General features: G+C 40.6%; 1 protein-coding gene across 4 annotated transcripts in view; it reads left to right on the top strand.

The window, feature by feature from the left end:
* SMARCC1 (SWI/SNF related, matrix associated, actin dependent regulator of chromatin subfamily c member 1) overlaps window positions 1-24942 on the top strand; it is a 177755-nt gene that overhangs the window by 120589 nt on the left and 32224 nt on the right. For 2 of the 4 annotated variants that reach the window (XM_043587288.1, XM_043587290.1), the window contains exons 22-25: window positions 5273-5328; window positions 9257-9371; window positions 10439-10593; window positions 24461-24595. In XM_043587288.1, coding sequence (XP_043443223.1) covers window positions 5273-5328; window positions 9257-9371; window positions 10439-10593; window positions 24461-24595 — 461 coding nt within the window. The remainder of the gene's footprint in view (window positions 1-5272; window positions 5329-9256; window positions 9372-10438; window positions 10594-24460; window positions 24596-24942) is intronic. The other 2 variants (XM_043587289.1, XM_043587291.1) reach the window with 1 other exon arrangement.

Raw genomic sequence — 24942 nt, 5'->3', positions numbered from 1 at the left:
TATTTTATGATTACCACTTTTAAGATACCATTTAGCTTTTGTTTTTTCATGTGTCTTTACCTGGAATTGATTTTTAACATATGAAATGTGGTTGATTTTGTATGTTAATTTTATAGCTAACCATCTTGCTAAACCCTGTGATTATTTCTAGTAACTTTTCTGCAGATTTTTTCAGGTATACAGTTTTATTCTCTGCAATCATAACTACTTTTCTTCTTTTTTTTAAATGACACTTTGGGCTACAACTTCCATGGCAGTATTGAAGGGAAATAGTAATACTGTTACCCATGTCCTACTCTTGATTTCAAAGGAAATACTGTATGCATCTCTCCAGGAAGGAAGACATTCATTTTAGGATTATCGATAACAGTTTTGAGGGCTCAGGAACTTCTTTTGTATCCCTGGTTTTCCAAGAGCTTGTCATGAAAGATACTGAGTTTTATCAGACACTTAATGGGTGTGATCAAATAAGTCTATAAACTTACAGATTTATAAATTTTAAATTACTTTTCCGATACTATCCTATTATTTTGTCATAATGTATTGCCTTTTTTATACACTGCCATGTTCTGTTTTCAGATTTTTTGCTTAGGAGATTTTCATTGTGATTATGAATGAGATTTAGCCTAGTGGCCTCTAATATTCATTATTTGTTGTCTGTATCTGATTTGTGAATCAAGGTTATACTAGCCTCAGAGAATGAGGAGGGGTATTCTCTCTTCTTTTCTCTAGAAAAGTTTAAGTAACATTATAATCCTCCCTTCCCTAAAAGTTTGGTAGAATTCCCCCAGTAAAAACATCTGGACCTGTGGTGGTTTGGTTTAAATTTTTTAATTATTCCAGTTGTTTTTGTTTTTGTTTTTTGTTTTTTATGGGACTCCTCAGGATTTCTATTTTCTTCTTGAATCTGTTTGGTAAAATACTTTCTAATAATTTGTCCATTCATTCATTCATTTGTTTGTTTTGAGAGAGAGAGAGAGAGCGCGAGAGCGTGCGCCAGCACGAGTGGGGAGGGGCAGAGAGGGAGACAGAATTCCAGATAGGCTCCTCACTGTCAGCACAGAGCTTGATGTGGGGCTTGAACTCACAAAACCGTTAGATCGTGACCTGAGCTGAAACCAAGAGTTGGACGCTTAACTGACAGAGCCACCCAGGTGCCCCAGTAATTTCTTCATTTAATCTAATTTTTCTATTCGGCATTAAAGTTTTCGTAGTACTTTGTCACTTCCATTTTGACTTATTAATAGTTAGGACCTTTCTTCCAGTCCTAATATAATTATTTTGTGACTTCTTTCTCTTTTCCCGATGTGTCACACTGATTTATTGCCTTTATTATTTCAAAGAACCAAGTTTGGGGTATATTGATTCTCTCTATTGTGTATGTTTTATCTCTGTTATATTTTTGCTTTATATTTCTTTGATTTTTTTCTTGTTGTTTGTGTACCTTCTATATTCTGTTACCATTTCCCTGCTTATCAAGAACACAATGTGTAAACATTGAGCATGTTTTTCTTTTCTAATGTAAGTTTAAGAAGACTTTACATTTCCCTTTTCATGTTATATTTACTGATTTCCAAAATTCTATTTCTAAGCACAGAGAAATTACGTGTATATTTTAAACTTGTAGTTTTATTGTATTATGGTGAGAAACCTTGGCTTGTGTGTCATTGACTTTTCAAAATTTGTTAAAACTTGCTTTTTGACTTAATTTGTGATCAGTATTTTTTAATGTTGCACATGAGCTTGAAATTGAGAAAAGTATGTTCAAATCCCTATTGTGAGGCACATTTTCATTTCTGCCCTACCATTCTATCAGTTTTGGTGTTACACATTTGACACTCTTTTATTAGGTTTAACAGTATAAAAAGTTAATCATTTTCTAGTGAATTAAACCTTTTTCTCATACATTGTCACCCTTTATTTCTAATAATGCTCTATTTTTGATGGCTGTATTATGGAAGAAAGCCACTGTTGATTTTGTTTAGCTTAGCTTTCATGCTTTCATATTTCCCATCTCAGTAGTCTCTGTGTGGATCATTTCTTTAGATGTGTTTTATAGTTTTGTGATTTTCTTCTCACCCAGTTTAATCTGTTTTTCTCTGACTTCATTTCTAGAAAAAATTTTTTTTGGTTTTATTTTGTTTTTAATGTTTTATTTATTTTTGCAAGCACAAGCAGGGGATGGGCAGAGAGAGAGGGATGGAGAATCTGAAGTGGGTTCTGTGCTGACAGCAGCAAGCTCAACGTGGATCTTGAACTCTTGAACCGTGAGATCATGACTTGAGCCAAAGTTGCCCGCTCTACTGACTGAGCCACCCAGGTGTCCTGTTTCATTTTGTTTTTTTGCCTCTGCAGACGACTGGACTGAAGGATAAAAGCATTTAGAAAAACTTTTGGTCTTTAGGGTTTTTTAAAAAATCTCTGCATATCTCTAATATTTTTTTGTTGGTTAGAGATCTTTATGATTCTCTCTTTTACTTATCTGTTGCATCCATGGCTGTGCCAAGGTTCGGGATTCAGATCTCCTATTGGCAGTCCTTGAGTGCTGAAACTGTTGATTAATATTTCGGCCCAGTCTTGGTGGTTTCCTTTCTTGGCATTTGCTCTAAACGGCTAAAATTGGCATTGGAAAGACTGTCTGCAGAGGATGTTGCTTCTCATAGCTAGGGGTTTTTGCCATTGGCTTGAGATCCCATTGGCCAACCCTATGGCTGGCTCTGTGTAGGAATCCTGGCTTCTTTTCTCTGCCCTTGAGTTGGCTAGTCCAGGGCTCAGCTTCCTGACGGTGAGCTACTACAAGCAAATATGTCTGGGTGTGACCCTTCCCCTCCAGTTTTCCAAATACTTGATCCCAGATACAGGATCCAAGTTATAGATCCTGGCCCCACTTCTTCCACACTCTGGTCTCACTTCTGGTACTGTAGCCTTTTGGCATTTTTTAGAAGGTTGTAATCTTCTAACTTATGTGAGATTCATGACATCCCAAACTACCATATCCCCTGGAGCTCCTGGTCAGTCAGAATTCTGGAAGTGAGGTCTGGTTCCACCTGCAAGACTTAGAGCAAGAGGGATTTTCCTTTTCAATAACTTTAACACTGTTAGTTTTAAATATGTTTGTTTAAATATGTTTAAATACTCTCATTGATGACAAATACTATTAGTCTTATCATTTATAAGAGGATACTATAAAGATTTAAGCTGTAGGTTATTTAGATGTTTTTATTTAAAACCACAGCAAACCCTCATCATATGTAAAATATTTGTTTTTGTTTTGGGTTTTTTTTTTTTTTAATGTTCATTTATTTTTGAGAGAGAGACTGAATGAGAGCTGGGAATGGGCGGAGAAGAAGGACATACAGAATCCGGAAACAGGATCCAGGCTCTGAGTTGTCAGCACATTTCTGATTATACTGTTTTTGTTTTTTAGAAATCTTGATTAATTTCTTACCTATAGGATATAGTTAAGACTCCCTTAGTACCACATTAAGGGCTCTTCCTCATGCGACTTTTACCAGCATTATCTCCCTGCTGATTTTTCCTATCTGCCTTCCCCTTGAAAGTCATCACCAACGACATTTCCCTGGCACCCTTGAGTCTTTCAGTCTCTTTCCTTGAAATGTCCTTCTCTATATTTGTATTACCCACCCTGTCAACCATGTCCACCTAGAAAATGCTCACGTAACCATCTATCCTTCCCTGATTGAAACGGTTGTGCCCTCTGTGCTTCTCACAGGGTCTCATGCGTGCATGTATGTGGTAGACTTGTTGGTTTGTGTCTTCTCTGGCCAGTATGTGATGCTCTGGATGCTCAGTGAATACCTAGCTCTGCAGTAGTTCTCCAGTGCTTGACTCAAAATATATACTCACAGGGCGCCCGGGTGGCTCAGTCGGTTAAGCATCTGACTCTTGGTTTTGGCTCAGGTCCTAATCTCACAGTTTCATGAGTTTGAGCCCCGAGTCAGTCTCTGCTCAGAGCCTGCTTAGGCTCCTCTCTCTCTGCCCCTCCCCCACTTACGCTGTCTCTGTCTTCTCTCAAAATAAATATAAAAAAAGATAATACAGGGAAAAAAAAGATATATAGGGGTGCCTGGGTGGCTCAGTCGATTAAGCGACCGACTTCAGCTCAGGTCATGATCTCGCGGTCCGTGAGTTCGAGCCCCACGTCAGACTCTGCGCTGACAGCTCAGGGCCTAGAGCCTGTTTCAGATTCTCTGTCACTCTCTCTCCCTCTCCCGTTCATGCTGTGTCTCTCTCTGTCTCAAAAATAAATGTTTAAGGGGCGCCTGGGTGGCGCAGTCGGTTAAGCATCCGACTTCAGCCAGGTCGCGATCTCGCGGTCCGTGAGTTCGAGCCCCGCGTCAGGCTCTGGGCTGATGGCTCAGAGCCTGGAGCCTGTTTCCGATTCTGTGTCTCCCTCTCTCTCTGCCCCTCCCCCGTTCATGCTCTGTCTCTCTCTGTCCCAAAAATAAATAAAAACGTTGGGGAAAAAAAAATTTTTTTTTTTTAAATAAATGTTTAAAAAAAATTAAAAAGATACACACATGCACACACTCATTAAGCATTGGTTAAATAAATTATTTGGGGCTTTTTTTTTTTTTTTTTGCTCTTTTTTACTTGAAATGTTTTTGAGGTTTTTATTTATTTTTTTTTTATTTATTTTTTTTTTTTTAAATTTTTTTTTTCCAACGTTTATTTATTTTTGGGACAGAGAGAGACAGAGCATGAACGGGGGAGGGGCAGAGAGAGAGGGAGACACAGAATCGGAAACAGGCTCCAGGCTCTGAGCCATCAGCCCAGAGCCCGACGCGGGGCTCGAACTCCCGGACCGCGAGATCGTGACCTGGCTGAAGTCGGACGCTTAACCGACTGCGCCACCCAGGCGCCCCTGAGGTTTTTATTTTTATACCTACAGAAAATAAAAGCCCTCATTGGACAGCTCCATGCATTTTCACAAATTAAACACATTCATGTAAAAAGCCCCAGAATCAGGAAACAAATCATTACCAGCACCTCAGGCCCCTCCTTTATCCCACTTTTGCTTGCCCACCCCTTCCTTGGTTAACTGCTGTCCTGATTTCTAACACTATTACTTTCACCTGTTTTTGAACTTTAAATTAATACAATCATGAAGTTTGTGTTTTATGCTGGACTTCTGTGAGCTTTACAGTTGTGAGACTCATTATTGCGCATAGTTGTATTTCAGATACAGCTGTGTGAAAGCTTTTACCTTTTTTCCATATTGTGTTACTTGTTCTTATTCTTTTGTTCGTAGAAGGGGCTGAGGAGGAAAAAATGGAAACAGATACCGATGTTCAGCAGCCTGAAAAGGTGAAAGTCTGTTTGAATTCTTCTACAACAGAAAAGACACAGAGAGAGCATGCCTTTCGTAGCATAACGGTTTGGGTTTATTTTGTCTGTTGTCTTTGATCCCTCTCAGGGAGCTACAGATGATTCTGTCAGCCATTTGGATTTTGCTGGTATAAGGTATAATTTTCACAAAGCATAACATAGGACATTTTTCACTTATTCATTCGAGGAAGATTTATCCACTCCCTAGCCTCTTCTTTTATATCCCTTTTAGGCACAGTTGGGGAAATGAATACAAAATTGTGGTTTTTACAGATACTGAATTATAGGGTTGGGTCCTATATTTGTGCCAGAAGAAAACTATAGAATACTAAGGAATTTTGTAGGAGATTTAACTGCCAGCAGGAAAATAGTTAGAAAAGTGTTAATCAGAAGGCGACATTTGAAGTAGATTTTAAAGAGCAGGTAGAACTATAAAAATTGAAATAAAGGAGAGGGAATCGAAGATTCCACTGGCATGGAGGAGACACTGAAGCTAATGTGCAGAAGGCAACAAAGTGCCCCATGTGTTTGTGACTTGATCTCTGACTCAGAGAGCCTATAAACACAAGGTGAGTGAGGCAGTATAGGACTTTACAGCCTCTTCAGGATCAGGGGCACATGATTTAACAATGGACAAAGGACCTGAATAGACATTTTTGTAAAGAATATATACAGATGACCAGCAGACACATGAAAAGATGCTCGGTATCACTCATCATCTGGGAAATGCGAATCAAAACCACAACAAGATACCACCTCACACCAATCAGAAAAGCTAGTATCAAAAAGTGTTAGCAAGGATGTGGAGAAAATGAACCCTCGTGCACTGTTGATGGGAATGTAAATTGGTGCAGCCACTCTGGAAAACTGTGGTGCTTCCTCAGAAAGTTAAAAATAGAACCACCGTATGATCCAGCAATTCCACTACTGGGTATTTATCCAAAGAAAACGAAAATGCTAATTCAAAAAGATCTGTGCATCCTTATGTTCACTGCAACGTTATTTATAGTAGCCAAGATATGGAAGCAACATAAATGTCCACAGATAAATGAATGGATAAAGAAGAAGTATGTATCACACACATGCGCGTGCGCGCACGCGCACACACACACACACACACACACACACAGGAATATTATTACTTAGCCTTAAAAATGAATGAAATCTTGCCATTCATGACAACATGGATAGACCCTAGAGGGTATTAGAATAAGGAAATAAGTCAGAGAAAGACAACTACCGTTAACATTTAACTTCTATATGGGCTACTGGCACGAGAACAGACACTCAGATCAATGGAACAGAATAGAGAACCCAGAAGTGAACCCACAAACGTATGGCAAACTAATCTTTGACAAAGCAGGAAAGAATATCCAATGGAATAAAGACAGTCTTGTCAGCAAGTGGTGCTGGGAAAACTGGACAGCAACATGCAGAAGAATGAACCTGGACCACTTTCTTACAGCATACACAAAAGTAAAAATAAACTCAAAATGGATGAAAGACCTAAATGTAAGACAGGAAGCCATCAAAATCCTCAAGGAGAAAGCAGGCAAAAACCTCTTTGATCTTGGCCTCAGCAACTTTTTACTCAACACGTGTCCAGAGGCAAGGGAAACAAAATGAACTCCTGGGACCGCATCAAAATAAAAAGCTTCTGCACAGCAAAGGAAACAATCAGCAAAACTAAAAGGCACCTGATGGAATGGGAAAAGATATTTGCAAATGACATATCAGATAAAGGGTTAGTATCCAAAATCTATAAAGAACTTATCAAGCTCAACACCCAAAAAACAAATAATCTAGTGAAGAAATGGGCAAAAGACATGAATAGACACTTCTCCAAAGAAGACATCCAGATGGCCAACTGACACATGAAAAAATTCTCCACATCACTCATCATCAGGGAAATACATATCAAAACCACAATGAGATACCACCTCACACTTGTCAGAATGGCTAACATTAACAACTCAGGCAACAATAGATGTTGGCGAGGATGTGGAGAGAGAGGATCTCTTGCCTTGCTGGTGGGAATGCAAACTGGTGCAGCCACTCTGGAAAACAGTATGGAGGTTCCTCAAAAAACTAAAAATAGAACTACCCTACGACCCAGCAGTTACACTACTAGGCATTTATCCATGGGATATAGGTGTGCTGTTTCGAAGGGACACATGCACCCCCATGTTTATAGCAGCACTATCACCAATAGCCAAAGTATGGAAAGAGCCCAAATGTCCATCGATAAATGAATGGATAAAGAAAATGTGGTATATATATGTATGTATATATATATATATATATATATATATATATATATATATATATATATACAACGGAGTGTTACTCAGCAATCAAAAAGAATGAAATCTTGCCATTTGCAACTACGTGGTTGGAACTGGAGGATATTATGCTAAGTGAAATCAGTCAGAGAAAGACAAAAATCATATGACTTCACTCACATGAGGACTTTAAGAGACAAAACAGATGAACATAAGGGAAGGGAAACAAAAATAGTATAAAAACAGGGAGGGGGACAAAACAGAAGAGGCTCATAAATATGGAGAACAAACTGAGGGTTACTGGAGGGATTGTGGGAGGGGGGATGAGCTAAATGGGTAAGGGGCACTAAGGAATCTACTCCTGAAATCATTGTTGCACTATATACTAATTTGGATGTAAATTTTAAAAAATAAAATTAAAAAAACACCTTCTGTATGGGATCTGAAAAACAAAACAAAACCAAAAAATCAGAAATAGACCCATAAATACAGAAAACAAGGTGGTGATTGACAGAGGGGAAAGGGGGGTTAGTGGGATGGGCAAAATAAGTAAAGGAGGATTAAGGTACAAGTTTCAGTTATAAATAAGTCACGGGGCTGAAAAGTACAGCATAGGGAATATAGTCAGTACTGTAATAATATATGGACAGGAAGTAGATTTATCATAGTTAGCATTGTGTAATGTGTAGAATTGTCAACTGTGTTGTAAATCTGAACCTGATATAACATTTTATGTCAACTATACTTCAGTTAAAAAAGATAAGATTAGAAGCCTTGATGAGCATTCACTCAATATTTGAGTGAACATATACAATATGCGATTTAAGGTGTTGATTACGTGTGTTGTTTTAAAATCGTGTATAGATAAGGACAGGATGAGGATAAGAGTAAAATTAATTTAATTATAATTCTTACATTGTTCAACATACTGTGCTTTGTACTTCCCATTTGTGAATTCATCTAGTTCCTAAACAGTCTCATCAAGTCAATGATGATCTCTTCATTTTATAGACAATGTTACATGATTTGTCCAAAGTCACAAGGATTTCAGAGTCAGTAAATGAAACCAAATTCTAACCAGAAGAATTGAAGTTTTCAGTCCCCAGAGCATAATCACTGATGCCCTATTGTGGCTCTTACTAAAAACCATTAGCAAATGACTGTATTAAAGGCTTTGTCAGCTTTTAATTTTGGCAGTATTCCATCTTCTCGGTTGATAATGTACATTTTAAATGCTCTTGATTCTTTTGGACAGGTAATCAGTAATTCATTTGTTTATTAAGTATTTCTCTATTTAACCAGTAAATAACATAAATGAATTTCCATGCCATTCCTTTGGACATTGTGACCCTGGCTTTATAGCACAGGGCACAAAGAGTGCAGGGACTGTGTGTTGTGGAGGCATATTAACATGTGAGCACTCAGGTGTGGATGTAGTGAAAGGTGTTTCTTTGAATGTATTGATTTCTAGCTCTTCTCTCCAAGGCCCTTGGGCCTCCAAGGCCCTAGTGCACTCCCTGCCCAAAATAATGGAATCTTTTGTTACTCTTAGATAATATCACTAGTTGAAGGACTGGGTTTTTTTGCTCAATCTCTGTTCTCTTCTTTTATACCTCCTCGTTCAGGCAGAAAACAAAGGGGAAAACGAAACAGATGAAGGTGATAAAGCACAAGATGGAGAAAATGAAAAACATAGTGAGAAGGAGCAGGACAGTGAAGTTAGTGAGGATACCAAATCAGGTAATTCGAGGAAACTCTTTAGACTTTATTATGTAAAACTGACAAGCCCTGGAGAACTGTGAGCAGTTTAAATTTTTTTTTCAACGTTTTTTATTTACTTTTGGGACAGAGAGAGACAGAGCACGAACGGGGGAGGGGCAGAGAGAGAGGGAGACACAGAATCGGAAACAGGCTCCAGGCTCTGAGCCATCAGCCCAGAGCCTGACGCGGGGCTCGAACTCACGGACCGCGAGATCGTGACCTGGCTGAAGTCGGACGCTTAACCGACTGCGCCACCCAGGTGCCCCAGTGAGCAGTTTAATTGTATAGAAATTTTCCTCACTCATTAGGTTTCTTTTTTTTTTTTTTTTTTAAGTTTATTTATTTATTTTGAGAGAGGGAAAGAGAGTATAAGCAGGGGAGGGGCAGAGAGGGAGAGAGAGAATCCCAAGCATGCTCCACACTGTTAGCGCAGAGCCCATCATGGGGCTTGATTCCACAACTGTGAGATCATGACCTGAGCCACAACCAAGACGGACGCTTAACTGACTGAGCCCTGGGTTTGTTTCTTAATGTAACGATAAACAAGTGTTCGAGTTTGAGTTTTATTTGGCTCCTAGGCACCAGTGCTAATACCAATGGCTACCTTGTTTTCAGTAATATGTAGACAAACAAGTTGCTCATTGTGACAGAAGTCACGGTCAGTGGCTGGCGGATCCATCGTGCCTGTCTCAGAAGGCTTGCGGAAGTGCTTTGTTCTCATTTCCTCCAGACACTAGGGTTTCTCAGAGCCTTTCATTGACTGATCTTTTTGGTCTTACGGCAGGGCTTAGTTCCCTTTATATCCTAGGGAACTACACAGAGAGCTTAGAGAAATGAAGGAAAGACAAAGCATACTATTTAGAAAATCCATCTCAGATGGAGGCTCCCTTACATGCGTGGAATGGCTCTGCAAAAGTCTTAAAAGAAGAAGGCACTGAGATCTCTTTGTAACCTCAGTCCTAGTTTGTCATGTGGCAGAGGTGAGAAGTAAGCTGGCTTATTGAGATGGGGCACACTGGTAATAAGGCTTTCTGATTTTTTTTCAGAAGAAAAGGAAACTGAAGAGAACAAGGAACTCACTGATACTTGTAAAGAAAGAGAAAGTGATCTCGGGAAGAAGAAAGTAGAACATGAAATTTCCGAAGGAAATGTGGCCACGGCCGCAGCAGCTGCTCTTGCTTCAGCTGCAACCAAAGCCAAGGTTTGCCACTGACAGCCCTTTCCCGGCTCTTGCCAGCCGTGAATGGTTGCATTGTTGTCAGTTATTGAGAACGTTTAGTATAATGAGCCTTGCACCCAACACGAGATGACTGCTTGACCGGCATTTCTAGGTTAAGAATTGTGCAGGCAGGAGGGGTGGGGGCGAGTTGCAGATCTGGTCCTGGAGGGGGGCTGCCTTCCAGGCCTTGCTTATACCGCTCTACCCAGCTCATGGAGACCCCAGAGATGTAGCCGAACTTAAAGTCCCTCACATTTGCCTGCAGAACTTGTCTTAGACTACTGTTCCAATTTCTGTTCGATTGAAATATTTGTGATTTTTAAGACAAAAATCTGTTTCCTTGTATAAATACTTCACCCTGCTCTTACAGACTGAAAGGAAAGAGGGGGATCTAAAATAACTTTTTCTTCTTGAATTTGCCAGCTTTTCTGGGGGTGGTTTTCTCTATTTATAACCTAGTATTGGCTTCACAGCATATTTAAGAAAAAAAGGAGAATGTTATTTTTCCCACTTTGTGTTGCTTTCGCATTTTAAAACATTCCAGGCATGAATATGTGAAGTTTTGAAAAACCTTTTCACCCCTTCTCCATCCTACCCTCTGAAGTAGCTTCCTTCCATTATAGGTTCCCATGTTTTGAGGAGCGTTTACTGGAACATACCTAATCTTTTTATCTTGAGCTGTTCTTAATCCATTGGTAAAGATATTCTTTCATGGCCTTTAGTACCTATAGACTGTTCAGCTGCTGCAGACGACTTCTCCAAGTGCTTAATCTGTGGTGCATGATTTAATAACAGACCCACAGGTGACCCAGTTTAAACCACAAGACCATTGTTCTGAGTTCCCACACATCAGGCCTAGGTGTGGACAGGGAGGAGGAGGGTGTTTACAGGGCACAGTCAGTCCAGACAGTAGCCCCAGCTGAAGCTGACTCTTACAAGAGCTGGAGATCCTGTGTGTTCCTACTTCCCACTCTCTTCCACAGATGCCTCCCGATCTTCATGGTGGTTTAGTTGCAGTATTAGGTATTCTCTCTCCTCTACCGTTCTCTGTCTCTTGGGATGAGTGAGTACTTCTCTGGATGCCAATTTGACAGCTGTTTCCTGTTCATTTGGTTTTGCTGCTTCACTGGAAGCAGTTTTTTGATTCTCTGTTTCTCCTGTCAGGCTGGACCCTTTGGCACCTCATTGCCTCAGAGCTAAGTTCTCGTTCAGACTGCTACCAGGGATCTTAGAGACCTTAAGGATGGTCTTGGGATTATTTCATAAGTGAGCTGGAGGCCAGGAGGGCCTCTGTCCTTTGTGACATTTATCAGGAGACAACATAGCCATCCACCAGTCTTCAGAGTTGCAGCCTCAGGTCATCTTGGTCTCTCCTCATTCTTTCACTTTCCATAGGTATTCAGCCACCAAATCCTTCCTGGTGCATTAGTGCCTCTGGTAATGCCCAGGCCCTTCACTTTTCCCTTAGGCCGGCATCCCTCATCCTCTGCCTATCTCCTCCAGCCCATTCTCTGTCTTTAGCAAAGTAATCTTTTTTATTTTTGAAATTTTCTATTGATAATTTACATTTGTATCAGTAGATATATATGTCTACAGCTAGTGAATTATTCACAGGTGGAGCCCACCTGTGGGCTCACACACAGCACCCACTTCAAACAGCATAATATTCCTAGCCTTTCAGAAGCTTCCTCATACTCCCTTTTGGTTACCGTCCTCCCCCTGCCCCCGCCCGCCCCCCAAGAATGGTTGCTAACCTGTCTTCTAATACAATGGACTACTTACTGCTTTTCTGAAGAATCTTTAAAAATACAAATAGGAACATGATACTTTCTTAAATAAGCTCTCTATCTCTCTCAGGCTAAAATTTCAAACTCTTTAGTGTAGAATTCACAAGATTTTCGTGATCAGGACCCGTCTCAGTTCTCAAGCGTCCTTTCTTGCCTGTCCATCCAGAACTGTTCCTTGTGGTTCTCCCAGATAGAACCCACTGTGTGATCTCCAGTTGGGCTTTTTTGGACCCTCTTCCCTCTCATAGAGATATTTCTCTCTCTCTCTCTCTCTCTCTCTCTCTCTCTCTCTCTCTCTTCCATTATTTCTCCTCCTTCTGCCACTGTGTCAGTTTCACTGTAAGTTGCTGGAGAAGGAACTAAAATGGTAGATGACCATAAATCGTTTTCATAGCTGATGAAAAACATGATGGCCTCATAGCTGTTAATATGTGCAACTTTGGGCACAAAAGTTTGTGTGCTGTGTAGTTCTGACCACCTTGCCACAGCTGTTTGACTCCTTTACTGCAGAGAAACTGCTTTTATGGAGCAATTGCCCTGCTCCTTAGATATTCTGTGCAAGGTTTAGAAGAGTCCAAAGAACATTTTCCTTCCAGGTCACCGAATTTTCACTCCATCATCCTCACTCAGTCTTGTTTCTAATAACTGGGAAAGGAGATCTTTATTCTCATGACAGCTGTGTTTTCCACAGATCTGTGAGTGATACACATGCGTGTGACACATGACTTGGCATGCATGAACTGTTCAGTGCCACTTAACAGCTGGGTCTGATGCATTTCACAGCACACATAATCATCTTTGTGCTACATGGGAATTAAGGGTAAGGAATTCACTTAAATTACTGTAATTAGTACAGCTGATCTAGCCAATCCAAGTTTTCTCTTATTCTCTTTTTGTTTTTCTGTATCTATAAACAGCTTTGTTATTAAGACTTTTCCTTGATACATTTTAATTGTTTGTCACACTGACATGGAGTAGTAATTAGAGGTTCTGAATCTAGCTCCAAAACACATAGGGACGGTGGGCATGCATTCTGGCTTTTCCCCAGCCTTGCCATATGAGGGACTCTTTGGTAGCATATCCATTTCTTCATTGCATCTACCGACAAGCTGTGAATTGACCTACCTGAAGAGTGGTGTGTGGGTGTGGGAAGGAACACCATTGGCTGGGTGCTCTACATCCCTTCCATATGGGTGCTTAGTTTTAGCTGGAAGGAAAAGTTCAGAACTATTGCTAGAATAAATTAGAAACCTTAAAAACTAGAATGTTCTCCTTATTCAGCATCAGCAGGACTCAATTCCTCCAAGATAGCATAGGTCACGTTTTCTTTCTTTTTTTTACTGTTTGTTTATTTTTGAGAGAGTGCAAGTGGGGGAGGGGCAGAGAGAAGGGGACAGAGGATTTGAAGCCGGCTCTGGCTCTGCACTGACAGGCTGACAGCAGTGAGCCTAATGTGGGTCTTGAACTCACCAACTATGAGATCATGACCTGAGCCAAAGTCAGATGCTCAACAGACTGAGCCAGGTGCCTGAGATCACATTTTCGTAAGACTTACAGACATTTTCTTTAGATTTATTCTGTCACCACCCCATTCCTATATATCTTGAAATGGCTAAAGTAGGTTTGTCTTCATGGTAACTAGATATTAGTTCTGGGGTAACAGGAAGATTCTTTCTCACCTCTCAGAGATACCTCTTACTTGCTCCCCTTTGCCTGAAATTCTTTTTTGAGATAGGAAAGTTTTTCATTGTACGTTGTAGTCGTAAGGCTTTACCAGATAAGTGTTTGCTGAAATTGATTGACACTATATGCATTGATCAGTGAAACGATGTCCTTTTACTTGATGATATTCTAGAGATAAAACCAAAAGAAAAATTGACCTATTGGATCATTTTGCCTATAGTTAGACCTATTCACTTTCATCTTTATATGACTAAACAGAAAACTACTCCTGTTCCACCAGCTGGACTTCAGGCTTTGTTATGTAAAGTTCACCTCAACTCTGTTACAACCAAGTTACCTTTGTGGTATCATTCATCTCTTTTAGGTCATTTCTCCACATAGCACACATCTGGGCCACACTCCCACACCTCATCATTCTTAAAAACAACTTTTTTTTAACGTTTACTTATTTTTGAGAGATAAAGAGACAGAGCACGAGTGGGAGAGGAGCAGAGAGAGAGGGAGACACAGAATCCGAAGCAGGCTCCAGGCTCTGAGCTGTCAGCACAGAGCCCGACATGGGGCTCGAAATCACAAACCGTGAGATCATGACCTGAGCCGAAGCCGGACACTCAACCGACTAAGCCACCCAGGCGCCCCTCATCGTTCTTAAGTTCCATAAAGCCAGTATGTGAAGGGATGTGAGCTCCCAACAGCCCTTCTTGGGGAAGCCCTGGTCATCACTGCTGCCAGCCCTTCAGGAATCCTTAGCTTGAGCGTTAGTAGTGCTCCTGCCCCAGTTACCCAGGGCTATGTAACCATTACAAAACCTAGCTTAAGACCATCATCACTTTATTGCATCTTATCATTTTTATGACTGAGGAACTCAGGCAGACTCAGCTGGACAAGCCCTGTTCCATGTGACATTGGCTAAGGTTGCTTACAGCTGGGCTGTGAAGGGAGGACCTGAGGCAACCTCCCTGCTGTGCCTGATGGGTAAGCAGGGTGGCTGTATGACCTGGCACTGGCTGGCATCACTGTCTCCACACAGCTCATCTACAGAGTTCGTTATCTTGGGCTTCCTCACATTAGGTTGGTATCAAAATAGTTGGACTTTTTACTTGGAAGCTTATAATTTTAAGAGAAAAGTGTCCCAAGCCACCAGAAGGGAATCTGTGTGTGTGTGTGTGTGTGTCTGTCTGTCTGTCTCTGTCTCTCTGCCTCTCCCCCACTGGCGCACGTGCGCACTCTCTCTCAAAAATAAACATTAAAAAAGTTCTATCCAAATTCAAGGTGAGGGATCATTGACCATGCCTCTACACAGAAGGCATGCCACCTTGAACCCCCCAGTCTACCCTCTGGTCACCAATTACCTACATATCTCCCAACTGAAAAGTAAGCATTCCATGGTTTCATGTTATTATGATAATCAGGCTAAGGCTGGGCTTTTGAGATCTTCTCTAAATCAAGTTCGGGTACAGAGGAAGCTCTCTTTAGGAGTGGTCTTTCAGGTGCAGCTCCTTGCATGTTGGTCATCTCAGAAGAATTTGAGCACTGACATAAAAAGTGGTTGGAAAGTTGGAGAGAAACTGCACTCACATTCAGTAAGTGTGAAGATAGAAGGCCCTGAGAGAGCACACATAGTTCAGAGCAACTTTGAAATCTAGTCAGGCATATGTTTCCCCTTTCTGTCTTCCCAGGGCCCCAGTCTTGCCCTCTGTGACTTATTCTCTACAGCTTTTGGCTTGGCCCTGTGGTCTTTGGATATTGCATTCTGAATCCTTTTCCTTTGCCATTAAAAAATCAGCCCAATTTTGCTGCTGTGAGGGCCCTTTCTTAGCCTGTAATATGAGTCCCAGAAGGAAAGGAAAGAGTGAAGGAGGCGGGGGGGTGAGGGGGTTGGTGGGAATTGTGGCTGATGAAAACCTTCAAACTTGTTGGAAAACATTAACTTGTAGTAATATAGAATATAGGAGACATGCTCTTGAAGATACTTAGAGGCCCTCCTGTCTAGTAAAGAGAGTCTAAGAGTATAAGAGGCAAGAATACCCTTATTCTTAGAAATTCTAAGATTCTTAGAAATTCTACGATACTTTTTGATCAGAATGTCTTACAGCCACACCTTGAGCTGTTTACTCTCAGGTCACGACTAACTGGTAATGTTCTGGATTTTATCTTTGTCCTGAAGCCATTTTTTAGTTTCAAACCCTTGCTGGGAGCAACTAGAGATGAGAAAGTTTCATTTTCAACCTTGTTGTATTTGCTCTTAATTGTTTAGGAGATTTCTAACTCCAATAATGATGGCCTGAAGATGGAATAGTTCCCTCTTTGGTTCCTTTCTCTTCTGGCTGCTTGTAATAAAATGCCTAAAGAAAGTTTATGTTTTGTCTAGAAATCACTCCAGCCAGATTCACAAGTTCATTAATGACTCCTATTTTCCACATCACCAGAAGTGACAGTGTTTCCAAACTTCTCTTTGGAGAGAAGATCTGCTTCTCTCCAACCTCCAGGAACATTTTCCTCTCTGTTGTAAAAGCTCTTGCCAGTGGTTTTCTTGAGATCCTTTCAGCCTGTGCCCACTGCATGATCTGAAGCCACACTGAAAGTTTTTGATACAACAGCACCCCATTTCCAGATACCAGATTCTTTTCCCATAGTGGGAAAAGAATTTAGTGTTTTTAAAAAACAACCATTTTTTATTATAGCTCATGATTGTGCAAAATTTGAGCACTAAACACCTGTGCAATTCTGTTCCATGTGGTATCAGTTGAATCATTTAGCAGTACTCACCTCACAGGTAGGTTCACGGAGAGTCTGAGACAGATTCCTTCAAGTCCTAATCCTTGGTAGAAGAGGCTGGTTTCTTTTTCCTCTTCATGCAGTCTTGAGGTCTCTCTCTGTGGTCTCTTCCACGTTGATCACATGTAGTATATGGCAGCTAGGGACTCCCAGAAGGAACGTTCCAAAAGATAGGACATGAAGTTCCCAAGCTGGGAACTGGAAAATGGCACCACTGTTTTCTCTTGGGCAAGGCAATTAGAGAACCTGCCTTGATTCGAGAGGAGGGATTATAGACCCTCCTCTCCATGAAAAGAAAGCCAGTGAGTTTATGGCCATCTTTAATCTACTGCACGTCCCTTCTAAGAATTCCCCGGGAAAGTATCCACTAAATATTAATTGTTCTAAACAGGCATTTGTGGATAACTATAAAAAGCTTTGAATTTAGAATTTAAACTTTTAGTTCCGGCTCTACCATTTACTAGTTTCTTAACTTAGGCAACTAAAATAAATTTTCTGAACCTATATCATTTTGTTTGAATCAGAACTCCTTTCTGATCTACCTTTTTAACAACGTTATTATAAGAATCAAGTTAAGAATTAAAAACGCATTCTGGGGGCGCCTGGGTGGCTCAGTTAAGCGCCTGACTTCAGCTTAGGTCATGCTCTTGCGGTTCGTGGGTTCGAGCCCTACATCGGGCTCTGTGCTGACAGCTCAGAGCGTGGAGCCTGCTTTGGATGCTGTGTCTCCCTCTCTCTCTCTGCCCCTCCCCCACTCATGCTCTGTCTCTGTCTCTCAAAAGTGAATAAAAGTTAAAAAAAAAAAATTTTTTTTTTTTTTTAAAAGCATTCTGTAAGATGGAAATGCCATATTTTCATTATTCATTTAACCGGTATTTGAGGGTCTACATACACAGTGGTAGGTTTATTTGGTGCCAAAGAAATATGGATGGTTCCTGCCTCTTAGGAACTCAGCCCACTAACCTTGAACTTCACATTTTTCTTGAGCCATTAGGATATATATTTAGTTGTGAAGGAAAAACAAAAAGAATATGTATAAAATGCTAGAAATATAACCTTAAGAAGTTAGTATTAAATGAGATCTAATTAGGAATTAAATACAATTTTATATAATTTCTTGGAATGAAACTTTCTTACAACACATAAATCTGTTCTACTTTTGCGTATTTCATTTTTACACAAGTTATGTTTATAACTGGATTACTAACCTTAGTACACACTTTAAGTTCTAACAGGAAAGATGTTTCATATGTTAATATCACAGATGATTTTTGAGTTTCTTAAACTCTTTCATCTCATAGATGTAGAAACAAACCCAGAGAAGTTGATGAGAAGCCTCAGGTTATACGACTAGTTGTAGAACAAAGACCAAAACCCGGATTCTGCAGACTTTGAGTCTGGTGATCCCAGCCAATGCATAAATGTAATCTGATAAAATTCTCTATTTCGAAGATAATGTTTTCAAACATTGTGCAATTAAAAACCCAACAGCTAGCTCAAAAAAAAATACCTTCTTTTTTTGTTTGTTTGTTTTCTTAGTATGTCTGTGATTTAAGTTTCTAATTTTTAAGAACCAAAAAATAAAGAACAGAAGAAAGAGGGAAACATTAACTCCTCCATGTCTCCATGTGTCAGCTTTCTTAGTGGCTGGTTTTGTTTCAAGGTATGCTTCAGAACTGAGTTTCGTTCCCAGTTCACTTAACTGTGACCATTGGCAAGATAATTAACTTTTCTAAGCTTTAGTTTTTTTCTTTCTATATAGAGTTCAGTTTCTTTCTATACATAAAGAATTCTTTTTTGGTAGGTTATTAGAAATAAAAGAAGTACCATGAAAATACAGCATGGTGGCTAGAATCATGTCAATGCTTAATAAAACCCAGGATATCCCCCAGTCCAGTAATGCATTTCAACAGCTCACTCTTGCTTTTACATTCTAAGATTCTTTTTTTTTTTTTTTTTTTTTTAAAGCAGACATGCGTGGGGCGCCTGGGTGGCGCAGTTGGTTAAGCGTCCGACTTCAGCCAGGTCACGATCTCGCGGTCCGTGAGTTCGAGCCCCGCGTCAGGCTCTGGGCTGATGGCTCGGAACCTGGAGCCTGTTTCTGATTCTGTGTCTCCCTCTCTCTCTGCCCCTCCCCCGTTCATGCTCTGTCTCTCTCTGTCCCAAAAATAAATAAAAACGTTGAAAAAAAAAAAATTAAAGCAGACATGAGTAGTATTTGGATCCCTTTATCACTTTTGTCCAGTGTTTGGTAACATTTATTCAGCCACTTCAAGCCTCTGCGAAGGCTTTGTAATTTCCTGAAGAATTGGCTCCTAAGCCTTTGTGACTTCTACTGGATTGATTCGATGCATGTATGTCACCAAATCCATAAAGTAGCAAAATTTAGAGTCTTGGTGGCAGGACATATGCTGTTCTGTGAAACATACTACCTTCTTGTCGTCTCTCAGGTGCAAATGAATCTTGTACCAGTAACAATAAGAATAGTCATGGAAGTTAAGTCAAAAAGGAGGCTCAGGGCACCTGGGTGGCTAAGTTGATTGAGCATCCAACTCTTGATTTCGGCTCAGGTCATGATCCCAGGGTTATGGGATCGAGCCCTGCATTGGGCTCTGCGCTGAGTATGGAGCCTGCTTGAGATTCTCTCTCCCCCCTCCCCCTGTCTGCTCCTCTCCCCCGCTTGCTCACCCATTCCCTAAATAAATAAATTTTTTTTTTTAAAGAGGCTCTAACCCCTAGATCAAGAAATGCAGAAGATCGAGAAATGACATGTTAACACATTCAGTAGGATCCACTCAGCAAAATTCAGAAAGTGAGATGGTACAAAGGACCAGGCCACTTCTTTCAGAGAAATCTGTTGATTTCTTCTCTCACAAATAAGAATTGTGAGCTAGAGCAAAGTAGAAGATGTAGTCATTTGGTTTTAACAATCATATAAAGAAAATCAGAACTTGTATGTAAATATTATTATTAAGACCTGAAATGTGAAAAAAACTAAATTTAATGTGCAACATTAGTTCTTTTCTCCTATTTCTACTCAAAACCCAGATGTTATCAACCTTATCAGTGAATAATGCTTATACTTGTAATGGGGTAATTTTGATAACTTATTAAAATTTTTTCTTTAGGGGCGCCTAGGTGGCTCATTTGGTTAAGTGTCGGGTCTTGATTTTGGCTCAGGTCATGATCTCACAGTTCATAAATTTGAGCCCCACATTGGGCTCTGCACTGACAGTGTGGAGCCTGCTTGGGATTCATTCTCTCTCTCTCTCTCTCTCTCTCTCTCTCTCTCTCTCTCTCTGACCCTCCTCTGCTCTTTGCCTCTTTCTCTCAAAATACATAAGCAAACATTTTTTTGAAAAGTTAAAAAAATTTTTTTTCTTTAACTAGAGGTCAGTGTAATAATTCTGTAAGTCTTTAATAGTAAATAAACTGCCATAAAGATTAGAGACTGAAGTTTTTGTTTCTTTTCCTGAGTTTTTTACTCAAATTTTTTTCTTTAGTTTGCGGGCCATGGTTTTTTTCATCCTTCATTCCAAAGTGCCCACATTTACTTGCAGAGATTTCTAGTGGTTTTTCTAACCTTGAGCACAGGTGAATTCTAGGCTTTTGATAAAGGCTGCCTCTTTTCTCTGTTCACTTTCCACCTCATATCCTTGTTTCCTCCTTTAAAATTGCCAAGCCTGCAAAATATGGGGCATCCTCGAGCCTAGGCCCTGGTAGTGAACATCAAGTGACTAAATAAAGTGCAGTTCAGTGAGTATTGTCATTGTGACTGTGGGAGCCAAGAAGCTGCCCAGAGGACGTGATTCCTAATGCTGAGTCTTAAAAGACATGTTGAGGGGCACCTGGGTGTCTCAGTTGGTTAAGCATCCAGCTTCAGCTCAGGTCATGATCTCACGGTTCGTGCGTTAGAGCCCCGCGTTGGGCTCTGTGCTGACAGCTCATAGCTTGAAGCCTGCTTCGGATTCTGTGTCTCCCTCTCTCTCTGCCCCTCCCTTGCTCGTGCTCTGTCTCTCTCTGTCTCAGAAATAAATAAAACATTAAAAAAAAAAAAAAAAAAGCCGTTGAAAGTGGTTGGTGCAGGTAGAGGAGAGTCTCCCAACAAATTAGGCTCCCAGGTCATCAGCAGTGTTACAGCTCACAAGTATGAGACACCCACTCATACTGTTACTCAAACATACTCCAGGCACTGTTCTGCATACATTGTGTGTGTCCTCCCTCCTACCCTGTTGTGGGTGCAGTTTTCCAGTGTCACAAATGAGGAGATAGTCACAAAGGGGTAGGGTAATTTCCAGGCCATGGGTACAGAATACTTCGTTTTATTGTGCTTCACGGATTCTGCATTTTTAAAAAATGTTTGTTTATTTTTGAGAGAGTACAAGTGGGGGAGGGGCAGAGAGAGAGGGAGACAGAATCCAAAGCAGGCTCTGTATTGTCAGTGCAGAGCCCAATACAGGGCTCAATCTCTCAAACTGTGAGACCAGGACCTGTGCCAAAATCAAGTCAGACGCTTAACCGACTGAGCCACCCAGGTGCACTCCCCCCTTTTTAAAATATAAATAAATATGTATAATTTATATATATATTATATATACATACAAATTATATATACATAATTTTTATGTATATATAATATATATATATATAACATGTATTTGAGCGAGAGAAAGAGTGCGCATGCACGCACTTGTATGTGTGCTGCCAGGATGAGGCAGAGAGAGGAGAGAGAGAGAATCCCAAGCAGACTCCACTCTTTCAGCACGGAGCCTGACACAGGGCTAGATCTCACGAACCACGAGATAGTGACTTGAGCTGAAATCAAGAGTTGGACACTTAACTGACTGAGCCACCCAGGCGCCCCAAGCCTTACCCTTTTAAGCCTGATCTTTGAGTTGTTATTTTCGGTTAGTATATATTTTAGTCATAATTTCAGTCAGGTGTATATTGATTCTTATACAAAGTCTAAATATATTGAAATTCTCTTTTTATCCATATTTTCCTACATTTTCTTAAAAATAGTGATCTTAACTTACTTTAATGTTGTCCCCTGCTAATAAGTCCAATGCCTGCGCCATTTGTGGATCTGCTTTTTTGATTGAATGCCACATATGTATAAAAATTTAGATTGTCCAGGGATGCTTGGGTGGCTCAGTCAGTTCAGTGTCCAACTCTTGATTTCGGCTCAAGTCTTGATCTCATGGTTCATGGGATTGAGCCCCATGTTGAGCTCTGCACTGATAGTGCAGAGCCTGCTTGGGATTCTGTCTCTCTCTCTGCCCCTCCCCTGCTGGTGCACACTCTCTTTCAAGATAAGCAAACATTAAAACAAATTCAGATTCTCCGTGTAAAAAGACAAGGAGAAATATATATATATATAAGATCCAGATGCCCCAGGTGATAACCGAACTGATTGAGGCAGGGATTGAGTTGAAGCTAGATGACACTTGGTCATTCTCCTCCAGGACCACCCCTGATCCTTGGGTGTGACTTTCCAGAACTTACAGTTGAGATTTTGAAATAATCTTGATCACACCAAATGGGAGTTTTCAGGAATTTATTTTCTTCCTTGAACCTAACTCCTTAGCTTCCCATCCTCTGCATCTTCAAAATTTGCCGAGTGTCTGAGATGGTGACCAGCTTGTATTTGAAGTCCCACACATTCCTACCAGCATCACTTCATCCATAGGCATGAAGTCTAAGAGTTCTTCATATACGCTGGACACAACTCTTTCATCACACATATGATTTGCAAATACTTTCTCACAGTCTGTGAGCTGTGTTTTCACCTTCTTGATGGTGTCCTTTGAAGCAGAGATGTTTTTGATTTTGATGAACTTCAAGTTTTCAATCTTTTAACATTTTTGCTTTTGGTGTCACATCTAAGAAATCTTTCACTTAACCCAAAATCATTTAGGTTTACTTCTGTTTTTTCTTCTGGAATTAAATTTTTTTAAATTTATTTTTGAGAGAGAGAGACAGAGTGTGTGCAGAGGAAGGGGGTGGGGGGAAGCACAGAATCTAAAGCAGGCTCCAGGCTCTGTGCTGTCAGCACAGAGCCCAATGCGGGGCTCGAACTCAAGAACCACAAGATCATGACCTGAGCCAAAATCAAGAGTTGGACACTTAACTGAGCCACCCAGGCTCCCCAAATCATGTGATCTTTATTTAAACTTGTTACTGATGTAGTTCAAAGTGGTTAGGGAGGCAGATGTATCATGAACAGCCGTGGATTATTCATAAAATCTGCTTATGGTCACCTTTTGCTTATACATTGCCTCTTTCATTAATGGATCTCTATGGTATAAAATTGCATTTCTCTTTTCTAACTATAAGAGAGTGAAAAATAAGATTCTCATTTAAGTGTCTGTTAATTTAGCTCCCAAAAGCCTATGTTACATACCTCCTGCATGTTAGCTCCTTCTAGATTCTGTAAGAAACAGAGATTAGGACAGCCACCTTGTGTTACTTCTCACTCGTGTAGAAGCAAGATGAGCACATAAATTCAACAGATGTAATGAAAGTGAATGCAAAATGCTATTGGGGGTTTGTTAGTGTAAGCTCTTAGATGGTGTCTGGATTAGGTGGGATTGACCCATTCCCAGATACAGGTAGTCAGGACCAAATATGGGACCCTCATCTTCTCGGTGTAATGTGGTGCCTTCCTCTGTGTGCTGCTGAGTAGGCAGGAAGTGTGAATGAATAGGGCTCATCATCCATCCTGTAGCGGGCGAGTAGCACATTCTTCCAGTGTAACTTCTTGTTCTGTACTATATTTGTTCCTCTTGCTCTGGATCCTATCTGCAAACATAGGGGTGGAATATTGTTCACCCTCTCCTTTCCACACGTGGTTCCACTCACTAGAGAGAAGCCAGGAGCTTTGTGTCTGAGTGTTGGGTGCTGAGAGAATCCACTGTTTAGCTGTCCCTGGACAGTTCATAAAGGGGGAAGGATAGTGAGGGGAGGCATAGAGTAAAAGGGTGAGGGTGCGAGGTAGGTGGGTGGTAGATGGGAAGTGTACCCCAGGCTGCTTGTGTCCTCCTCTTTGCCCATCAGTGTTCTGATTACACTTCCCCTTTGTGGTGGGCTCTTTTTTTTTTTTTTTTCAACATTTATTTACTTTTGGGACAGAGAGAGACAGAGCATGAACGGGGGAGGGGCAGAGAGAGAGGGAGACACAGAATCGGAAACAGGCTCCAGGCTCCGAGCCATCAGCCCAGAGCCTGACGCGGGGCTCGAACTCATGGACCGCGAGATCGTGACCTGGCTGAAGTCAGATGCTTAACCGACTGCGCCACCCAGGCGCCCCTGTGGTGGGCTCTTTTTGAGGGGAGTAGTTTACCGTGGGAGGGAGGGTTTTGGGGTTTTTTTGTTTGTTTGTTGTTTTAACCCTTTAACAGGGTTATTTATACCTATAAGGACCAGAAATTCAGCAATAGTTATTTTAAATTGAAGTAAATGTTTGGTAGAAACATAGAAAGGGGGCATCGGTCATTGTTCTTAACTATATAATCCCTACTTTGAATATCAACGTGAGCATTTTGTTTCTGTATTTTAAGCAAATGTTTACCTACCTAATTTGAATGATCTTTTACACTTAGCACCTGGCTGCCGTGGAAGAGAGAAAGATCAAGTCTCTGGTGGCCCTGCTGGTTGAGACACAAATGAAGAAATTGGAGATCAAACTGCGACATTTTGAGGAGCTGGAAACTATCATGGACAGAGAGAAGGAGGCTGTAAGTAAGGGGAAGTTTGTAGTGGCATTTTGACAATTAAATAATGTCCACCTTTCCTAAACTACAAGTTAGATAAAATGAATAGTAACCTACTCCATTGGTCCTTGTTTATATGTTTACTTTGCCCTTTCAAAGGGATTATCAGCCTTTGATGATAAACAAAAAGCACTCTTTTCTCATTCTAAAACTAATGATTTACACCTCAGCTTTTACACCTCTCCGCTTTCCCAGGTGCATGATGGTATCAATTCTTTCGTCTATAGAAGTTACATCTTAAACTCACTCCCTACTTGTTACCAATAAAGTCGAAGTCATGTAGCTCCCTTGTCTGATTCAAGAATTTTCTT

Source organism: Prionailurus bengalensis, chromosome A2 (genome assembly GCF_016509475.1).
Source record: "Prionailurus bengalensis isolate Pbe53 chromosome A2, Fcat_Pben_1.1_paternal_pri, whole genome shotgun sequence".
Lineage (NCBI taxonomy): Eukaryota > Metazoa > Chordata > Mammalia > Carnivora > Felidae > Prionailurus > Prionailurus bengalensis.
The sequence above is the reverse complement of the archived record's forward strand: the minus strand, read 5'-3'. Positions and strand labels throughout refer to the sequence as shown.